At 45.4% G+C, this 18,409-nt stretch overlaps 1 protein-coding gene across 5 annotated transcripts in view; it reads left to right on the forward strand.

Annotated features, from left to right (window-relative positions):
• Positions 1-18,409, forward strand: part of ATP11C (ATPase phospholipid transporting 11C) — a 177,535-nt gene that overhangs the window by 132,019 nt on the left and 27,107 nt on the right. For all 5 annotated transcript variants that reach the window (XM_039219991.1, XM_039219993.1, XM_039219990.1 and 2 more), the window contains 4 exons: positions 3,480-3,654; positions 7,780-7,882; positions 9,099-9,244; positions 16,651-16,710. In XM_039219991.1, the coding sequence (XP_039075922.1) occupies positions 3,480-3,654; positions 7,780-7,882; positions 9,099-9,244; positions 16,651-16,710 (484 nt within the window). The remainder of the gene's footprint in view (positions 1-3,479; positions 3,655-7,779; positions 7,883-9,098; positions 9,245-16,650; positions 16,711-18,409) is intronic.

An 18,409-nucleotide genomic window follows, 5' to 3' on the forward strand; every position in this document is an offset into this window, starting at 1 on the left:
TGGGTTTTCATGCCCTGGAACTCTGAACGAAACCAAATACCTCTGCTTTCAACTTCCTGTTTACGAAGAACTTGGAGAACTTAAAGGTCTCCAGGAAAGCCACTGATGCATAATAATTCAGTGCCCAGAGGGGCACCTGGGTGACTCAGTCGGGCAAGTGTCCAACTCTTGATTCGGCTCAGATCATGAGTTCATGGTTTGTGAGGTTTTTTTTTTTATGTTTTATTTATTTTTGAGATACAGATAGAGACCGCGTGAGCAGGGGAGGGTCAGAGAGAGAGGGAGACAGAGAATCTGAAACAGGCTCCCGACTCTGAGCTATTCCTCAGCACAGAGCCCGACACAGGGCTCCAACCCATGAACCGTGAGATCGTGACCTGAGCCGAAGTCGAACGCTTAACCGACTGAGCCACCCAGGTGCCCCTCATGGTTTGTGAGTTTGAGCCCTGCATTGGGCTCTGTGCTGACAGTATGAACCTGCTTGGGATTCTCTCTCTCAAAATAAATAAATAAACTTTTAAAAAGATAATAATTCATGGGGCGCCTGGGTGTGGCTTAGTCAGTTAAGTGTCCAACTTCGGCTCAGGTCATGATCTCATGGTCTGTGAGTTCTAGCCCCACATCGGGCTTTATGCTGACAGCTCAGAGCCTGGAGCCTGCTTCAGATTCTGTATCTCCCTTTCTCTCTCTCTCTCTGCTTCTCCCCGGCTTGCGCACGCTGTCTCTCTCTCTCTCTCTCTCTCTCTCTCTCTCTCTCTCTCTCTCTGTCTCAAAGAAAACATTTACAGAGAGTAAGGGTCAGAGAGATGCAGTAGCTTATTCAAGATTACACAGCTAACAAGGAGTAGAACAAGCCTATCCAAAGAGCCCAGGCTTTTTAACAACTATGCTATCTCTAGCGTTTAAACAAGCTTTCAAACTGCCTTCCCCATGTTCATGAGGCTGCAGCCGATTCTAAACCAGCTGTTGTTCTTTTTGGTACTTGGGCATCAGTGAGAGTAAACATGTTTTTATTAATTGCCTGTCATCAATGTTTCCTTCCTTTAGCCAAATGGTACTTCTAAAGGCAGTCCAAATTACATTTTCCTGGCCCATTTGTCTTAGTCTGCTCCGGCTAACATAACAGAATAGCATAGACCAGGTAGCTTAAACAGTAGCAACTGATTGCTCATATTTCTGGGGTCTAGAAGTGTGAAGGTCAGGGTGCCGGCATGGTCGAGTTCCGGTGAGGTCCCTCTTCCGTCTCACGGGGTCCTTAACACACCACCGAGAGATGAAGTCCTGGTGTCTCTTATTCCAAGGGCGCTAAGCTCCTCGTGACTTCATCAAACCCAGCCCCCTCCCAAAGGCCCCAGTTCCAAATGCCATCACACTGGGGCTTAGAGCTTCAACGTAGGACTTGCATGTGGCGGTGGGCTCATGGGACCTCATTTGGTCCCTAGCACTGTTCAGCAGCTCTGGACACTTGGAAAAGCCAGCGCCTCTGAAACATCTCAGAACATTCCCACTTGCGGTTCATCTGTTTGGAGTTGGGCGCAGACCTCCATCAAGTTACAGAAGCATCCGGCCCAGAATCACTTTGCCCAGCTTCTGCCTCTTTGTCTTTGTCCCCTTCCACTTCAGATCAGCCACCAAGCCTCATTCAGGTTCCTGGCCTCACCACGAGGGCTGCACATCAAATTCCTAGCAAGCCATGCCTAAAGCCCATAAGTCCCTCTGCCTGACATGTGGTTCTCCCTTACCCGCAGAATGAGATCGCAACCAAGGCCTCAAGTGACCTTTTCAGCTCGCTTTCCTGGTGCCCCACAGTATACATTTTCTCCCCTCCCCTCCTTCTACCCCGTCTTTCTAGGACACTATTCTTCCTGGTGTTTATTGTCCCTGCCTCTGGATTAGCCATTCGATGTCATTTGCATAGATTCCGTCCCCTCACGTATACTTCTGTCCCCTTGAGGAGGTTTTTTCTGTTCTCCAAGGAAAGATCGTTTAGTAATTCTTTCCATTCTTCTTATATGTCCTGCCTTACCATTGATGTTTACAAATACTGCTTGATGGATTACTGAGCCACTATTTTCTGCACATTAAGGCAGCTCTGTGAGTAGGGAAGCGAAGGAGAACACACGATCGCTGTCTCTTAGTGAATAAAACATGCTTCTAAAATTACGAAGCAGCACTACTACAAAGTACTGTAGTGTTCGTAGGATATACCAATGAAATGCAGAATACGAGAATCATGAGGTGTGGTAGGCTCTTGCTACTCAAAAGTTTGGTCTGTAGAACAGCAGCTCCATCAGCGCCAGAAGTTTGTTAGAAATAGTCTCTTGTCCCCGCCCCAAACCTAGTGAGTCAGAATCTCACAAACCATGAGATCATGACCTGAGCCAAAGTTGGACGCTTAACCAAGATTCCCTGAGCAAAAATTGATTCATTGCTGTTTTTTTTCTTAATTACAAAAAAATGAAATGTTAATTGGTAGAATTTTTATGGTTGTGAGTTGCCCCCCATATGTTTTTCTTAAGTACTTGGCACCTGTTCTGTTTGTCTTACCTGGCACCTAATACCCATTAGTCATCCCGGCTATGCCTGAGAATCACCTACAGAGCTTTCTGGAACATCCACCTTTAAATAACCAAGCACTGCCCAAGACTTCATTTGTCCAGGAATAGACCTCAGGTGTGCGCAATTTTTAAAAATTTTTTTTTTAATATTTTATTTATTTCTGAGAGAGAGAGAGTGAGCGAGCAGGGAAGGGTCAGAGAGAGAGGGAGACACAGAATCTGAAACAGGCTCCAGGCTCTAAGCTGGCTGTCAGCATAGAGCTTGATGTGGGGCTCGAACCCACGAACTGTGAGATCATGACCTGAGCCAAAGTCAGATGCTTAACCGGCTGAGACACCCAGGTGCCCCCCAGGTGTGGGCAATTTTTTAAACTGCCCAGATGATTGCGACGGGAAAGTATAAAATGAGACTTACTTAAGGAACATAGATCATGACGGAACGGTATTTTTTTAACGAACACTGTCTTTTAGGCTCTCTGTCATTTTTGAGAAGCCAGATCTGCTGACAGGTCAGGAAAAGATCCTCTGTGGCTTCTGTGCCCAAAGCCATTTTGTCTTTTCCTTGTACCAGGAAGTTTTCCGACTGAAGATTTGTCTCCGTATCAGAGTTCGACTGAGTGATCTGTAACTTCCAAAGTTCTCCATGAGTTTCTAACACGGAGCCAGCCTGCCAGATGTCCATTCTTTCTATACCTGTTAGAACTTAATATCTCTTTGGGCAGCTCAAATCTCAAAGACGTCACGGAAAACGTGTGCTCTGCCATTATGAGACCCAGTTGCTCCCTTACAGTTTGCAGGTCCGGGAACCAGATCGACAATGACTCATTTGTGGGGCGCTGCCCTTTGCGGTTTTGTAAAAACGCGGGTTCCTAAATAGAAACATATTAAAGGTTCACTTACAGCCTTGTTTTTCTCTTCCAGAGCATGGACAGAACATCAGGAATATGGACTAATCATCGATGGCTCCACACTGTCGCTCATACTCAATTCCAGTCAAGACTCCAGTTCCAACAACTACAAAAGCATTTTCTTACAGATTTGCATGAAGTGCACCGCGGTGCTGTGCTGCCGGATGGCGCCGCTACAGAAAGCCCAGGTAACCAGACGCTCGTGAACGTTCCATTCTGGGTGTTTCTGTACACGGAAGTCAGGGCCAGTGTTCCTGATAGTTTCTATCAAGGCCAGTGTTCGCCTAGCTCTTGACTTCTTCCCTCAAAGGGCCCCTTTGTATTTATTACGTCTGCACAGGCTCCTTTGCGGTCAAATTCGGGAGTCTGCCTGCCATTTTGAATTAACCCACGCTCTGGTCCCCTTGAGTGTGGAATGCGCGCCGTCCTATTAAATGCTGGTGGCCAAGACAGATCGATAATGTCCTCCTGCAGGCGCGTTCGTATTCTCCCTTGTCTTCGTTATTCTCGTTACCGGTGCCACCTTTCTCTTGCTCCCTAAGTCACCAAACTACCTTTGACCCTTCTCCTTCCCTCCCTCCCTTTACATAGAGTCAGTCACCTTGATCCCACCTTTGCTCATAGCTGTCATTGGGGTGCCGACTTGTTACAACCAGCCGCTTCTCCCATCCTGTATTCTTACTCGGGCACTTTCAGTAGTTTCCGGGGCCCTTCGGCTCCCCGATGTGGGCCCTTACTGTGTCTGTCCAGGCTTCGTGTCCACTGCCACTCCCACAGCCAGCCCAAACCCTCCACTCATGTTGCCTGTTCCTCCCACTGTGTCCCTCCCACATGCCACGCTCATGCCAACCTTCAAAGCTTTCCTCATCTGGAATTTTCTCTGAATTTCTCTCAGCCCCGACAGAAATTTTACCCCTAATTAAACCTAGTCCAAGGGCCAGTCCCCATCACAGTGTTCTCTCCAGCTTCTCGAGCCCCTTGATCTGCTTCCCCTTGCTTTTTTGTACTTACTGAGTCCAAAGAACCTTAGAGTCTCAGCTACAGACTTTGTCACGGCTGTACACACTGTATTCTTTCGTGTGCAGTATTAACCTTCCTTCTTCACTTTCTGCTGCTGCTCGCTGTAGACCCAGGGGATGGCCGTGTCTTCCGCTCATCCTTTACACAAGCCCTCTCCCCTGCTTCACACACAGACACACACACAGCCCATCCTAATTGAGGGCATTGTCTCCATCTCCTTTCTTCTTACTCTCAGTCCCCACCACCATCAGATGCTCTTCTTTTTTTTCTTCAACCTTCGGAGCCTCGGTTACCCTAGGCAACAAAGTAGAGCCTACCAGAGGCGTAGCCATAGAAATGTGTCCCTTTGGTCAGAGGCAAGATCTCGTTTTTCCCCCTACACTTATTGTCTTTTGTTCAGATCGCTCACTAGGGTCCTGACTACGCTACTTCCCTGGGAAGTGATGCCTCAGTAGAGTCCCATCTTCCAGGATACCCATTCTCGTCTGTCATGTCCACATGGGAGACTTTCCAGTCACTTCTCCAATCTAGGTACTCGGGGTTTCCACTTGACTTCTCCAGCTGCTTCCAGAACACGTCTTCATGGGTTTGTCATTTCCGTCTCACTTCAGCTTTAGAGCCCGCCATCTTCCTGGCCGGGCACATTAGTTACCGAGCTCGGTGTACTTCCAGGTCTCTGGGTTCAAACCCTCCGTTGGCTTCCCCCACGCCTTACCCTTCCGTGCGGTCTCAGTCACCAAATTCCTCCCTTTTCTGGGGCACTGTCCTTTTCATTCATTCTTTGCTTTCCTCCCGGGTGCAGGCCTTTAACAGCTCCCTGAACTTCTCCTCTAACTAGTCGCCTAACTCTGCTCTTGGCCTGCGGTCTTGCTTTTTCTTCCCGCTCCTCCTGCATCCTCCTCCTACTTTCAGAATATCACCCCCTGTTGATCTGGACCCCAATACACCTGTCTATGCCCTGCCCCCCCATGTGAAAGCTCATTGATCTACTCAAGCCAGTCTGTTTTCTGACCATATATTGTAGCTGGCTAGCGCCTTAGACCATTCCCTCTCTTGGAATACCCCTCCAAGCCCCTTTTCCTATCCCCACAAATCTTTAACCGTCCTTCGTGATTTCGATAAAATGACTCTTTTCTGTCTTTAACCGTGATTTCGATAAAATGACTTCCTTCTGTAAAATCATTGCTCGTCACTCTCGCACATCGTGTCCCCTCCCTTCTCTGCAATCTTAGGCCTTTTCCCGTGGACAGCTTAGACGACAGTGTTAGGTACTCCGTTGCACAGATACTTCGCGTTGGTAGCGTCCCTTGTTAATGTATCATCTGATATTCTTGTGTTCATTCTTTGTCTCTGCTCTTCCATTATATGTTGCTTAAGGTGTGTGCCCAGCCTTATGTCTTTCTTGGATCTTTGCACATTGTATTGTGGACGGTTGTAGTTGATCGGGAAATCGTTTTTGGTAAATTGGTTTCTTTTTCATGAAGCTCTCCTAGAAATTGAAGAGAATCCTTAATCCAAGTGACCCGGGCACAGTAAAAAACACCGTGTTTATCTGTCTAAATCTTTCATGATTTTATCATCCATGACTGTATATCTTTTCATCTTTCCGCAAGGACAACCTTTCATCTTCCCAATCTATTTTTATGCAGAGCCTGTCACCCTTGATAATTTTATTGCCTTCCCTCGACCTTTCCTGGCTGAGGTTTTTCTTCCTTGAGGTGCGAATCATTACTGCACAGCTTTCCCAGGTGCAATTAGGTTAGCTGGTATTGTAGCCCATCAAAATCAAGTGGAGGGGGCGCCTGAGCGGCCCAGTCGGTTAAGTGTCTGACTTGGGCTCAGGTCACGGTCTCCCGGTTTGTGGGTTGGAGCCCGGCATTGACAGCGCAGATCCCGCCTCGGATTCTGTCCCCCTCTCTCTCTGCCCTTCTCTAGCTCACACTTTCTCTCCCTCTCGGAAATCAATAAACATACATTTAGAAAAGGAATACGTTGGACTTTGTAAAAGAAAATTAGTTTGGGTTCTTTAATTTCGTCTTTGACTCATTTACAGATTATTTCTCAGTCCCTAAAACACTTTAAAGAGAAGCAAGTTGACGGGAGGGAATAGGGGAGAGCTGGCATTTCACAATAACAACATTTTTGTGTTACATGGAATTGGATGTGGGCTTTTTGTATGCTATTTTGTACAACGGAACCCCTACTGAATTTTGTTTAAGGAAAAGACTGTGGGGTGGCTTAGCCTCATGTAAATTCTTTCTAATCACTTATGTCGAAAGTGGATTTTATTTATGTTCACTGGTAAAAGCAAATCTGAGGACAGAATTCTCGCAAAGCATTAGTTAGCTACTTCATTATGTAAGCTTTTTAAAAGGCGAAAGATTTATACGATCTGAAGAGAAACCAGAGTATTATGTAAGCTTTTTAAAAGCTGCCAGATTCTAGGGGTTTTGGGGGAGGATGACACATGAAGCGGTCAATATGTCAAACCTGGGGCGAGAGGGCACCTGCTTACCCAGTATACTTGTTCAAGTAACTCCGCCGGGACAAGATGACTTGTTCGGTGCCTACCCCGAACACAGCAGTGAGCGGCACCATGCCATTGACACAGCTTGAAGAGACACTCAGGGAATAGTGACAGGCTTCATAAACCTATCTCAGGGAACTTTCTGCAAATCTCACCGTCCTGAAGCTGCCCCCATGTACAAATGCAGCTGCCTGTAGAAGTGACGAAGTCACACCGGGCATTGGGAGATCTAGTGACGTTTAGTTGGCCCCCGGATGGGTGTCAGAACTTAACGTGAGGTAAGTCCCCTGGAATATGGGCATGCGCCGAAGGAAGTGGTTGCGTCTGCAGGGGGGAGAGATGGAGAGCTTTGAGAAGCATTGTTCTCTCTACCCACTCTTACTCTAGTAGCCCTATGCACGTTACCCCAAACCAGCTTTCTGGTTAACTCTCACTCTCACACTCGACACCTCATCTGAACGGATGCGCGAAGCAGGGACAAAAGAGGGAAACGTACTGGCCTCTCGTATAGGTAGGAGGCAACCTTTTCTGACACTTAATAGACCCATGGAATCTCTCAAAACAAGTGGGCACTGGTGTAACGTGGGAAAAGCTATGTTCCTTTGCCTCTGAGAATTGAAGCCTGCTCTACGCCTGTGCGCAGACTACCTTTCTGCTTGTTTTCAAGGCCCCCATTTACAAGTGTGAAGGTCCAATCTACCGCCAGTGTTGTACTGTCTCACATTCTGCTTTGACCTGTTCTTCCTCTTTTGTATTTAACATCTAGATTGTCAGAATGGTGAAGAATCTAAAAGGCAGCCCCATAACACTGTCGATAGGCGATGGTGCCAACGATGTTAGTATGATCTTGGAATCCCATGTGGGAATAGGTAAGAAACACCTCACGAGATGGCGTCTGTAAGGGACCCGTATTGCTTGTACGTATGGTGGTCTTATATTCTAGAAAGAATGCTTTGGTTACTCCTCTTGAATTTTAATTTGGGAATGATAATTATTAATTGAGTGAAGGCCCTCATCTAAACATGTCCACCCCACCGTCCTACCCCTGGTGGGACTGTAGCAGTATAATGTTCGAGGATATTTTTAGATTAGCCAAGCAGATGGAATTTCCCGAATGTGCTAGCAGTGTCATCGATCATTCAGCTCTCCCTTTGACAGGATGCATGAAATTTTATTGATTCTCCGCCCCTGGCCACATCGCCTGCTTACGTTGCTGCACTATATTTTCTGAGATTCTTAACTGTTTGGGACCAAGAGATGATCATCGGTTGGCTGGTTTGCCATGTGGCAATATTTATGGGCACTTCGGGCCGTAGCGTTGAATGTATTCGTTGGCATGCAACAACAGCCTTCCCGACTGCCTGCGCCATTTTCCCCCATGCCAGGCTGCTGGTAGGAAGCAATGCTCATACCCCAGCAAGTTTCGGGGTCGGGGGGGGAGAAGAAATCCTTGAATTAAGTATCTTGGGGATTATAATCACTGCAGTTGGGATACCCAACTGCTTCCCATTTGGAAAGCACTCTTTTGGGGAGGTACTCTGTTTTTTACTTGTTGGTTATTCAGTGTGGCAGTGGCCTAAAGCTGCTTGAGCTCGACACTCAGTACTCAAGAGTTTCATTCCGTGAGGGGATTCCCCCGTCCTTCCAGAGCTCATCAGCTTTGAGCTCCTAGACCACAAAGCCCGGGGCTCTGAGTTGCTTTGCTGTAGCCCCTTATCTAGTGGCCTGGCCATTTAAGCACTTCCTAAGTGCCTTTCAGATCACTTTCTGATTTAATTTTCTCAAGATAATTTTTTGCCTCGTAATGATTAAAGCAGTGATTTTGTCTCATTGTTTTATATTGGGTTATAGTTAGGTAATTACCAATGACTTCATTTTGCTTTGTATTGGTAGGTTTCACTGTCACTGTTACTGCACCATCTCGTTAAAAAAACAAAGTTAAACGTTACAGTGAGCTATGTCATGTTAACACGGTAAAAGTGTGCAAATAACGAATTAGGGGGTCGCTTATTTTATAAAATATTCATCCTATGGAAGTTGTCTTTCTTTTTTTGTTTTTTGGGGTTTTTTTGGTTTTTTTTTTAGGTATTAAAGGCAAAGAAGGTCGCCAAGCAGCCAGGAATAGCGATTATGCCGTTCCGAAGTTTAAACATTTAAAGAAACTGCTGTTGGCTCACGGACATCTATATTACGTGAGAATAGCACACCTTGTACAGTATTTCTTCTACAAGGTATGTATTAAAGTATTTCCAGTTTCACGTATCACTGTTTAACCCGGCATTATCTCAGCTTGGTCGTGAGGTTTTCCTCCATTTTTCAAGGACATTTCTTCTGCTGTCCTTGTTCTGAGATTTGTGGCCTACACAGCATACGTGATCGGTCTAATAAATCAGAAACTACGAATTCTTTTCATGTGAGAGATTTGAGATGAAATTTCCAGTCCGGTTTCTTGAAGTATAATTTAAATACAATAAGATATACCCCTTAAAAGTTTCCTGTTCCATTCGACAAACGTATACATGCCTCTGACCCACCCCAGAAAGGTCCCATGTGCTCCTCCCCAGTCCATCTGCTCCACTTTGCACCAGTTACTAATCTGATTCATGTTTCTATACAGTATAGAATGATACTTACAACCTATATAAATTTAGAGATGAGTTCCGCAGTTCTGGACATTGGATTTGCCTGCTTAGAACGTCATGGGAACAAAGTCGCATGTGCTCTTCCGTGCCTGGCCCATCCCACTTAGCGTAGTGGTTTTGAGGTTCATCCATGTGTCAATAGTTGGTTCCCCGTTTATCCTAAACAGTATTCTGACCTACGTTCTTTAGTAGCAGAGTCCTCCTGTCAGGTGAGATTATTCGGGTAAAGCAGCTAGAAGCAGAATGGTGTCCACGGAAGGAGGAAGGGTCCCGGGCTGTCACCTTGCTCCTCCTCCTTGTTCCTCAGAGCACAGTGTGGAGTCCCCAAGCATAGTTCGAGCCCCTGGTTGTGTGCATAATGAACTTGGCACACCTGAAGGTGAAGTAGCATCTAACGTATGAAAATCCTCATAAGCTGACACGGGCCGGAACTTGACCTTGTTGTGTGTTCTGTTCGCTGTAGTTTTCAATGTTTTGTTTTGTTTTGTTTTTTACTTTTCATGTGGAAATAATTTCAGACTTTCAAAAAGTTGCCAAGCTTCTGTTAACACCTTAGATAACGCACACCATCGTCGTCAAGACCCATACTTACCATACCCTCCTCAGTCTTCTTTACGCTGGAGTATCTCCTATCTTCTTTGTCCCCAAGCCGCTTTGCAGAATGTTCCTCAATTTGGATTCCTTTCACGTTTGCTTGTCATTGGATCCAGGTTACATTTTTGGGGGGCAGCGATACCCTAGAAGCAACATTGTAACCTGCTCAGTGCGTCATAGCAGGAGGCACATGTCCATATGTCTGACTCGTGATCATGTTAACTTTGAGAACTTAATTCAGATGGTGTTGTGGGAGGGAGTCTTAAAGACACTTCAGCTTTGTGTAATTTCATTGGAAAAGAGCATTCAGCTTCTAAAATAGATACATTATTTTGTGAATTAAAAATCCGTTACTGGGGCGCCTGGGTGGCTCAGTCGGTTGAGCATCTGGCTTCGGCTCAGGTCATGATCTCACAGTTCGTGGGTTCAAGCCCCGCGTCGGGCTCTGTGCTGACAGCTCAGAGCCTGGAGCCTGCTTCAGATTCTGTTTCTCTCTCTCTCTCTCTCTGACTCTCCCCTGCTCATGCTGTCTCTCTCTCTCTCTCTCTCTCAAAAATAAATAAAACATTAAAAAAAAAAAACCCATTACTATTGTTCTTTATTCTCTTACCTAGATGGCCACAGATTTAGCCTCTGTCCTTTCAGCATGTCCCCATCGTTTTCCTTTTTTTTTTTTTTTTTTTTGGTAGAGGTTTATTTAGTCGTCAGTCATCTTCGTTTTCCATTTTGTATTTTATTGTGATAAGAATGCTTAACATGAGCTCTGCCCACTTAACAGACGTGGAAATGTCCAATACAGCATTGTTGACTACAGGCACAGTGTTGTACAGCGAGCTCTAGAACTTGTCTTGCGTACCTAACACTTTATACCTCCTGAGTGGCAGGCACCTCTCCATTCCCTTCTCCGCCCCAGCCCCGACCATCTTCAAAAACTTACTTTCTGGTCTGTATGATATTCTAAGCGCATCTTCTATTTTTCGTGCTCCTGTCCAGGATTCAGACGTGTCTCCAAGGAATACTGGCTCCTTTTATTCAAAAATGGCATTTAGGGGGCACCTGGGTGGCTCAGTCGGTTAAGCATCTGACTCTTGATTTCCTCCCAGGTCGTGATCTCAGTTCGTGGGATCAAGCCCAGCGTCGTTGGGCTCTGCACTGACAGCCTGGAGCCTGCTTGGGAGTCTTCTTCCCTCCCTCTCTCTGCCCCTCTGCCACTCACACGTGTGCTCTCCCTCCCTCTCAAAATAAATAAAGAACTTAAAAAGAAAATGACCTTTAGAAATCAAGATCTGGGGGCCAATTCCACTCATTGCTGCTGAGCCGCAGCTAGTTCTCGGCCTTGGCGGTGAACAAGGCTAGGAGGTGGGTGCAGGCAGACACACCCGTATGTACCGGTGTATGCGTGCGTGCGTACACATGGCTGAGTGGGGCTGGAACCCAGAATGTGAACTCCGTTTCTCCTGACCCTTTGATCACAGCCAGCGCTGCGAGGTTTCCTTCTGCCCTTCCACTTTCCTTACCTAGGGACTCCTCTCTCCAGGGGTGAGAACCCCGCTTCTCCTGATCCCCAGCGCGTCCACGGACTGTCCCGTCCCACAACCCTCCTAAAGTACTTTCGGAATTGCCATCTCCTACCCCTGTGAGCAACCAAACTTACCAACTTGACTGATCTATTTGTATGTACTTCTTTTTGGTCAAAATACTGTTCCCAAAGTAACTGGTTTTTCCTTTTCTGCCATTTCAGCGTGGTTAGATTTGTAATAGGGTTAGGTTAAGTTTTGGCTCGCGTACCATTTTGGTCCTTCCTCTCTAATCTTGATTGACTTTAATTATTTTTTGAGTATGTAAAACATTGGCATAGTTCTCAAGATGAGGTTCTCTGAGAATGTTGCTTACTGAGTTAATTCTCCAATGCAAAGGAGAATTCTGCAATGGTGATTTTTTTTTTTATATCCCTCATATATAACTCCTTTTCCAAAATGGAGGTTTTGAAGTCCTCTGTAATGATAATCATACCCACAGAGAGAACCAGTGGTAACATTTTATGTGACTTATTCTTTTTTCTGTATAAATTAATGTGTTTCTATATCATTTTTGGTGTTTTGGTGTTTTTTTGTTTTTTGTTGTTACAAGTACACCTTGTAACACCCAGCCTGGGACGAGCACTCACAACCCTGAGATCAAGAGTCAGACTCTCCACAAACTGAGCCAGCCAGGCGTTCCTATACTGTTTTTATACACTACTGGTTGTTTTTGTTTGTTTGTTTGTTTTTCAATTATTGAGAGGCAGAGAGAAACAGAGCATGAGCAAGGGAGGGGCAGAGAGGTGGAGACACAGAATCCAAAGCAGGCTTCAGGCTCTGAGCTTAAGTTTATTTATTTTGAGAGAGAGAGAGAGAGATGGGAGGGCCAAGGGGGGGGGGGGACGGGGAGAGAATCCCAAGCAGGCTCCACACTGTGAATGCAGAGCCCGATGCGGGGCTTGAACTCTCAAACCATGCAATATGACCTGAGCCAAAACCAAGAGTTGGACGCTTGACCTACTGAGTCACCCAGGTACCCCTAATTCCAGAAACTTTTTAAGCCATTCATTCATTCATTTTGTATTTTCGGGAGGGACAGCATGTCAGTGGAGAACAGCAGAGGGAAACAGTCTTTTTTTTTTTTTTTTTTTTTTTTTTAATGTTTGTTATTTTTGAGAGAGTAGGAAGGTCAGAGCATCCTAAGCGGGCTCCACGCTGACAGCAGAGAGCCCAGTGCGGGGCTTGATCTCATGATTTCACAATCAGGAGATCATGACCTGAGCTAAAATCAAGAGTTGGTCGCTTAACCATCTGAGCCACCCAGATGCCCCCCTCCTTTTTCCTTAAGTTTATTTTAGTTGTCGCTACACCCAGGGTGGGGCTCAAACTCACAACGCTGAGACCAAGAGTCTCAGGCTCTTCCAGCTGAGCCAGCCAGGCGCCCCTCGATCCAGAACATTTCCATCACCCCAGTAAGAAGCCCCCTCCCTGCTAACAGTCAGTCCCAAAGCATATTGTTTTGCACTTTGTCCTTTTCACTTATTTAAGTTTATTTATTTTGAGAGAAGGAGAGCCCCCGAGTAAGGGAGGGGTAGAGAGAGAGAGGGAGAGAGAGAATCCCAAGCAGGCTCCACACCATCAGCGCGGAACCCAACACAGGGCTCCAACCCACGAACTGTGAGGTGTGGTGCCCCACCAAAATTCTTAATTAGATTCTTGTGTGTAGGTATATTACCAAGTTCATGTGCAGGTTAAATGATTCAAACTATTACGGCGTTTGGAGTTCATGCCCTATTTTTTTCCACAGAAGAGAAAGCACAGCAACTGCTTTTGGGTGTTAGTTTTTGGTGATTGATCCCAGGCCACACTAGCTTTATATTTTCTCAAAGATCTATATAACTGTGAGGGGCACCTGGCGGGCTCAGTTAGTACAGCATGTGACGCTTGATCTCAGGGTTGTGAGTTCAAGCCCTACATCGGGCGTGGAGCCTTCTTAAAAAAACTTTTTAAAGAAATTCATCAGTGTGACCCCAGGTTTACAGATTTGCTAAGACCGTGTCATCCAGTGTCAGCTGGTGTCCAGGCCAAACATAGATGATGATGGCAATGATGATTAGACCAACAGGTGTAAGGCACTTTGCTGATTGACCAAAGCCCTTTATTTTCTTAGTCCTCACAAATCTCTTATGGGCAGGTAGTATTATTTCTACTTAAAATATGTGCAGGGGCACCTGGGTGGCTCAGTCGGTTAAGTGTCTGTTGATTTTGGCTCAGGTCATGCTCTCATGGTTCATGAGATCGAGCCCCATGATGGGCTCTGCCCTGCTTGGGACTCTTCTCTCCCTTTCTCTCTGCCCCTCCCCCGCTCGTGCACTTACACACACTTGTTTTCTCAAAATAAATAAACATTTAAAAAATAAAATGAAATATATGAAAAGCAGGGCTCAGAATTTACATAACTTGCCTTTTGCTCCCCAGCTCAGAGGTGACGGGGATAAATTTCCACAATAGGTTTATATACTCTCCTTCCAGGACTATGTGTTCATCACAGTTGGGGTCTGTCAAGCCTTGGACTCCGTAATCTAGCGGCTCCGCTTGGGGACCGGTGGTTATTCTGTGTCACTGTTGCCTAGTAGGAGAGCCCGTGAAGATACGCCGTTCACATCTGCCTAGGCTTCTGCTCCCATTCCTGAGCCTTGCTTTGTTTCTCGAAGATTTTGGCCTGCAATTCAAGCACCTGCCACCCGATGGAAGGAATGCTCTGTTCAGGGAAACAAAACAAGCATTAAAATGGCTCTTTATCTGTGGTCAGGCATTAACCAGCCCCCGTTCCCAGTTTAGGGGATTCTTTGTGTGGATAGCGCCCTCTGTCTTCATTAGGATCTCTGCCCCCATTATCTTCGTGACTGACTTAGCAGGATTTCTTGTTTACAGCTGCCTTTTGGCCCAAGATGATTAGTAACAGTCTGTCCTCTTTGGCTGAGCTGAGAAGCCTTCCTCCTTGTCACCTTGCTGTCACATCTTCAAATAATGGCCCCTCTCCTGGAGTGCCTCAGGGCCTCGGGGACGGATGTCCCTGCCTTCTCTTTCTCTGTTCAGTCCACCTTGCATAATTCAACCAAGTTAATGTGTGGAAAATGCCACTTTTTAACTTGTCCTCCAGCAAGTTCACTCTCCATTATCTAAGGATTCGTCTGGGTGTTAAGCCTTAAGCGCGGCCCCCCCCTTCTGTGTCTTCCCTTTTATATTTAAAATATATATATTAAAATACATACCCCTTGCCTTGTATGTATACGCCTGCTATCAGCATATCCTATCCATCTTTCACACCCCGTTCCAATTCTAATTTCTTTATTCATTCAGCCGACAGATGTCTTTGGATGTGCCAAGCACTGTTTTAGGACCCAAGGATTCATAGTGGAATAAGGCAGGCAAAGTCTGTTGTCGTGGGACTCACATTCTAGAGAGAGAGTCAGACGTCCCTTCCCCACAAAGCACCCCTCTAATCCCTCCTGAGTATGCCTTCTTCAACTTCAGAACGCTTTTTTTTAATTTTCAAGTATGATCTTGCATTCTACCAAAACTGATGCATACGCGTGAGTGTCGCCGTTGTGCCAAATGGCTTTGGGAGCTGTGACGCACCGATGCTCTGGGACTTGCTCGGGACACGTAGAGCGCTTTTCTGTAGGAGCGCCGTCCAGAGCCTGTAGCATATTCACCTAAGTATCCTCAGCTGTGGCGGACGTTGGTCATTCAAGGATGCATTGGAGCTTTCAAAACAGCTTTGCATCTCCTGGCCCGGTCCATTAGCTAAGTGAGAACGTGTGACCCAAGGAAGGAGCCTGATTTTCTGGCCTAGCTCAAAAATGGGCTCTCGCAGGAGCTACCCAAAGAAGAATCCAGAAACATCAGAGGTGACAGCAGTGCTGAAATAAGGTTACATCCTGCCTTGAAGGATAGCGTTCATTTGAAAATACTAGTTCTGGTCATTTTGCCTGAAGACATTAATTTCCGTATTTATAGTCCAACCTAGTGGCACTTACTGCCTGATGAAATCTCAGCTTATAGTTTTACCTGTTTGGGTTTTTTTGTTTTGTTTTTTGTTTTTATTTTTAATTTTAATGTTTTATTTATTTTTGAGAGAGAGCGAGCTAGAGACAGCGTGAGCAGGGGAGGGTCAGAGAGAGAGGGAGACACAGAATCTGAAGACAGGCTCCAGGCTCTGAGCTGGCTGTGAGCACAGAGCCCGACGCAGGGCTCGAACCCACGAACCGTGAGATCATGACCTGAGCTGAAGTCGGACGCTTAACCAACTGAGCCACCCAGGCACCCTGCCTGTTTATTTTTAGTATTCTCCCAACGAAATGATACGTCCCTTAGGAGTAAGAAGTTTTGTTCCATTTTTCGTACCGTCCGCAATATTATATTTGCACATAATCGGTGATTGGTAATAATACGTTGATTGTTTGAGGCATTAATAAAGGTAATAAAGCCTTAGTTGATACCATTAGTGTCAATATGCACTGCAAGAATATTCTTAGTGTTAATATCCACTGTAAGGATATCCTGGCTGTTTATTAATATTAACTGACTTTATGTGTACACTTATGTAGGCTCAGGTCATACCTGCTGATGATTTTGCAAATCAAGTTCACATTTAGGGGGTAGTATCATTGGGTGGTTTTATCGTATGAGCTTATTTCTTCCCTCAAGGAAGAACAGCAAGAGGTTCTCCTAAAGTGAGATCCTCTTTCTGCTTCATAAGGCTAAAGTTGGTATTATTGTAAATTAAACTGTCTTTGATTTGTTTGCTTAAAACTCTAAACAGTTTAGAAAGTTCATGAAATGAAAACATTAACCCTTTTTTCCATTTCTTTCCAGAACCTTTGTTTCATTTTGCCACAATTTTTGTACCAGTTCTTCTGTGGATTCTCACAACAGGTTTGTTTCCCTAATTGTTATAATGTAGTTGACATTGGCTGTTAATAAATTACCTTTTTATATATTGGACTGTAGAGAGGGAGGTTCAAAGTAAAATGTATGTTTTTTTTTTTTTAATTTTTTAATGTTTATTTACTTGGCGAGGGGGGGAGAGCAGAGAGAGAGGGAGATACAGAATCGGAAGCAGGCTCCAGGCTCTGAGCTGTCAGCACGGAGCCTGACATGGGGCTCAAACCCAGGAACCATGAGATCATGACCTGAGCCGAAGTCGCACACTTAACTGAGCCACCCGGGCGCCCCAATTTTTTTGATATTTTGATTCAACAGTTGATCTTCTTGGCCTGGTTTTTGACAATAGCAAATGTTTATGTCTTTGCTTTAGTAAGGTTCTTATTGTTAACTTTTTTTTGAAAGTGATTTGGTACATCCTGTTGGAGTTGAGATAACCTTAAGAGTTTGTCTTTTATTCTTTTTTTTTTTTTTTGAAGATTTTTTTTTTGTAAGTAATCTCTACACCCCATGTGGGGCTCAAACTCACAACCCCAAGATGAGGAGTTACGTGCTCTTCTCACTGAGTCAGCCAGGCGCCCCAAGAGTATTTCTTTTAATCAGTATAAACCATGTTTTCCAATAATCCTAAATAGTATAATTTAATATTTCACCAAATAAAACCTCACACCGCTGCAGTTTCTCAGATTTATTTTCTAGAAAAATGATCCTCAGACAGGCCAAGAAGCTGTGATCCCTGGATAAAATCTTGGATTGCTTGAGCCCCTCTACATTTTGTCCCCTTATTGCTTTCTGAGCGCCTGTTAGTACATAAAGAATGTGCTCTGTGTTATTTTGATCCGTAAGTGGTGGGACGGGCACACACATTTGTAGTTTTAACAACTGAAATGGATTTTGTGTTGCTTCTCATGGAAGTAGAGCCAAACACAGGAGCTGTAATGCTTAGTGACTGAGAAATTCTGTAGTTAACCTATAGGCAGTTCTGTGATTTCGCCACGTTGAGCTGCTCATAACATCACCACGGGTTAGAGACCAAGTTTCTAAATTTCCAGGCATGCCGCATTCTTCCTGGTAGGAAGCAATTTTTTAAACTTTCTTGGCAGTATTTTTAATTTTTTTAATGCTTATTTTATTTTTGAGAGAGAGCATGCGTGTGTGAGCGGGGGAGGGGCAGAGAGAGGGGAAGACACAGAAGCCGAAGCGGGCTCCAGGCTCTGAGTCGTCACCACAGAGCCCAGCACGGGACTTGAACTCATACACCATGATCTGCGCCGAAGTCGGATGCTCAACCAGCCGAGCCACCCAGGCGCCATGGCAGTGTTTTTAAAACAACGTATTCTTCTGAATAGGAAGTGACTGCTCTCTTTCCCTAGAACGTGCCTCCTTTTCAGATGTCCTATCTCTCGCATCAGTGCCATGGCATCAACCTCGTGCTGCCAGTCGAGCAGGTTGCTTTCTGCATTAATCATCTACCAACTGCAGGAAGTGCCGTCAGCCTTCTTGTGTCCAAACCTAACAGTATCAGTTACAGTTTTCGAAATTCTGATGAAACTGCTTTGTCTGAACTTTCAGATTGCTACCGACCAAACGTTTCTAATTCCCCACTTCCTTGGAGGAATGCAAGTGTTAAAGACATGTCAGATTTTGTAGCAAAGTGCTAAAGGGAGATTGGCTAACTCTGGTTCAAGTG

Source organism: Hyaena hyaena, unplaced genomic scaffold (genome assembly GCF_003009895.1).
Source record: "Hyaena hyaena isolate Hyena2069 unplaced genomic scaffold, ASM300989v1 scaffold_853, whole genome shotgun sequence".
NCBI lineage: Eukaryota > Metazoa > Chordata > Mammalia > Carnivora > Hyaenidae > Hyaena > Hyaena hyaena.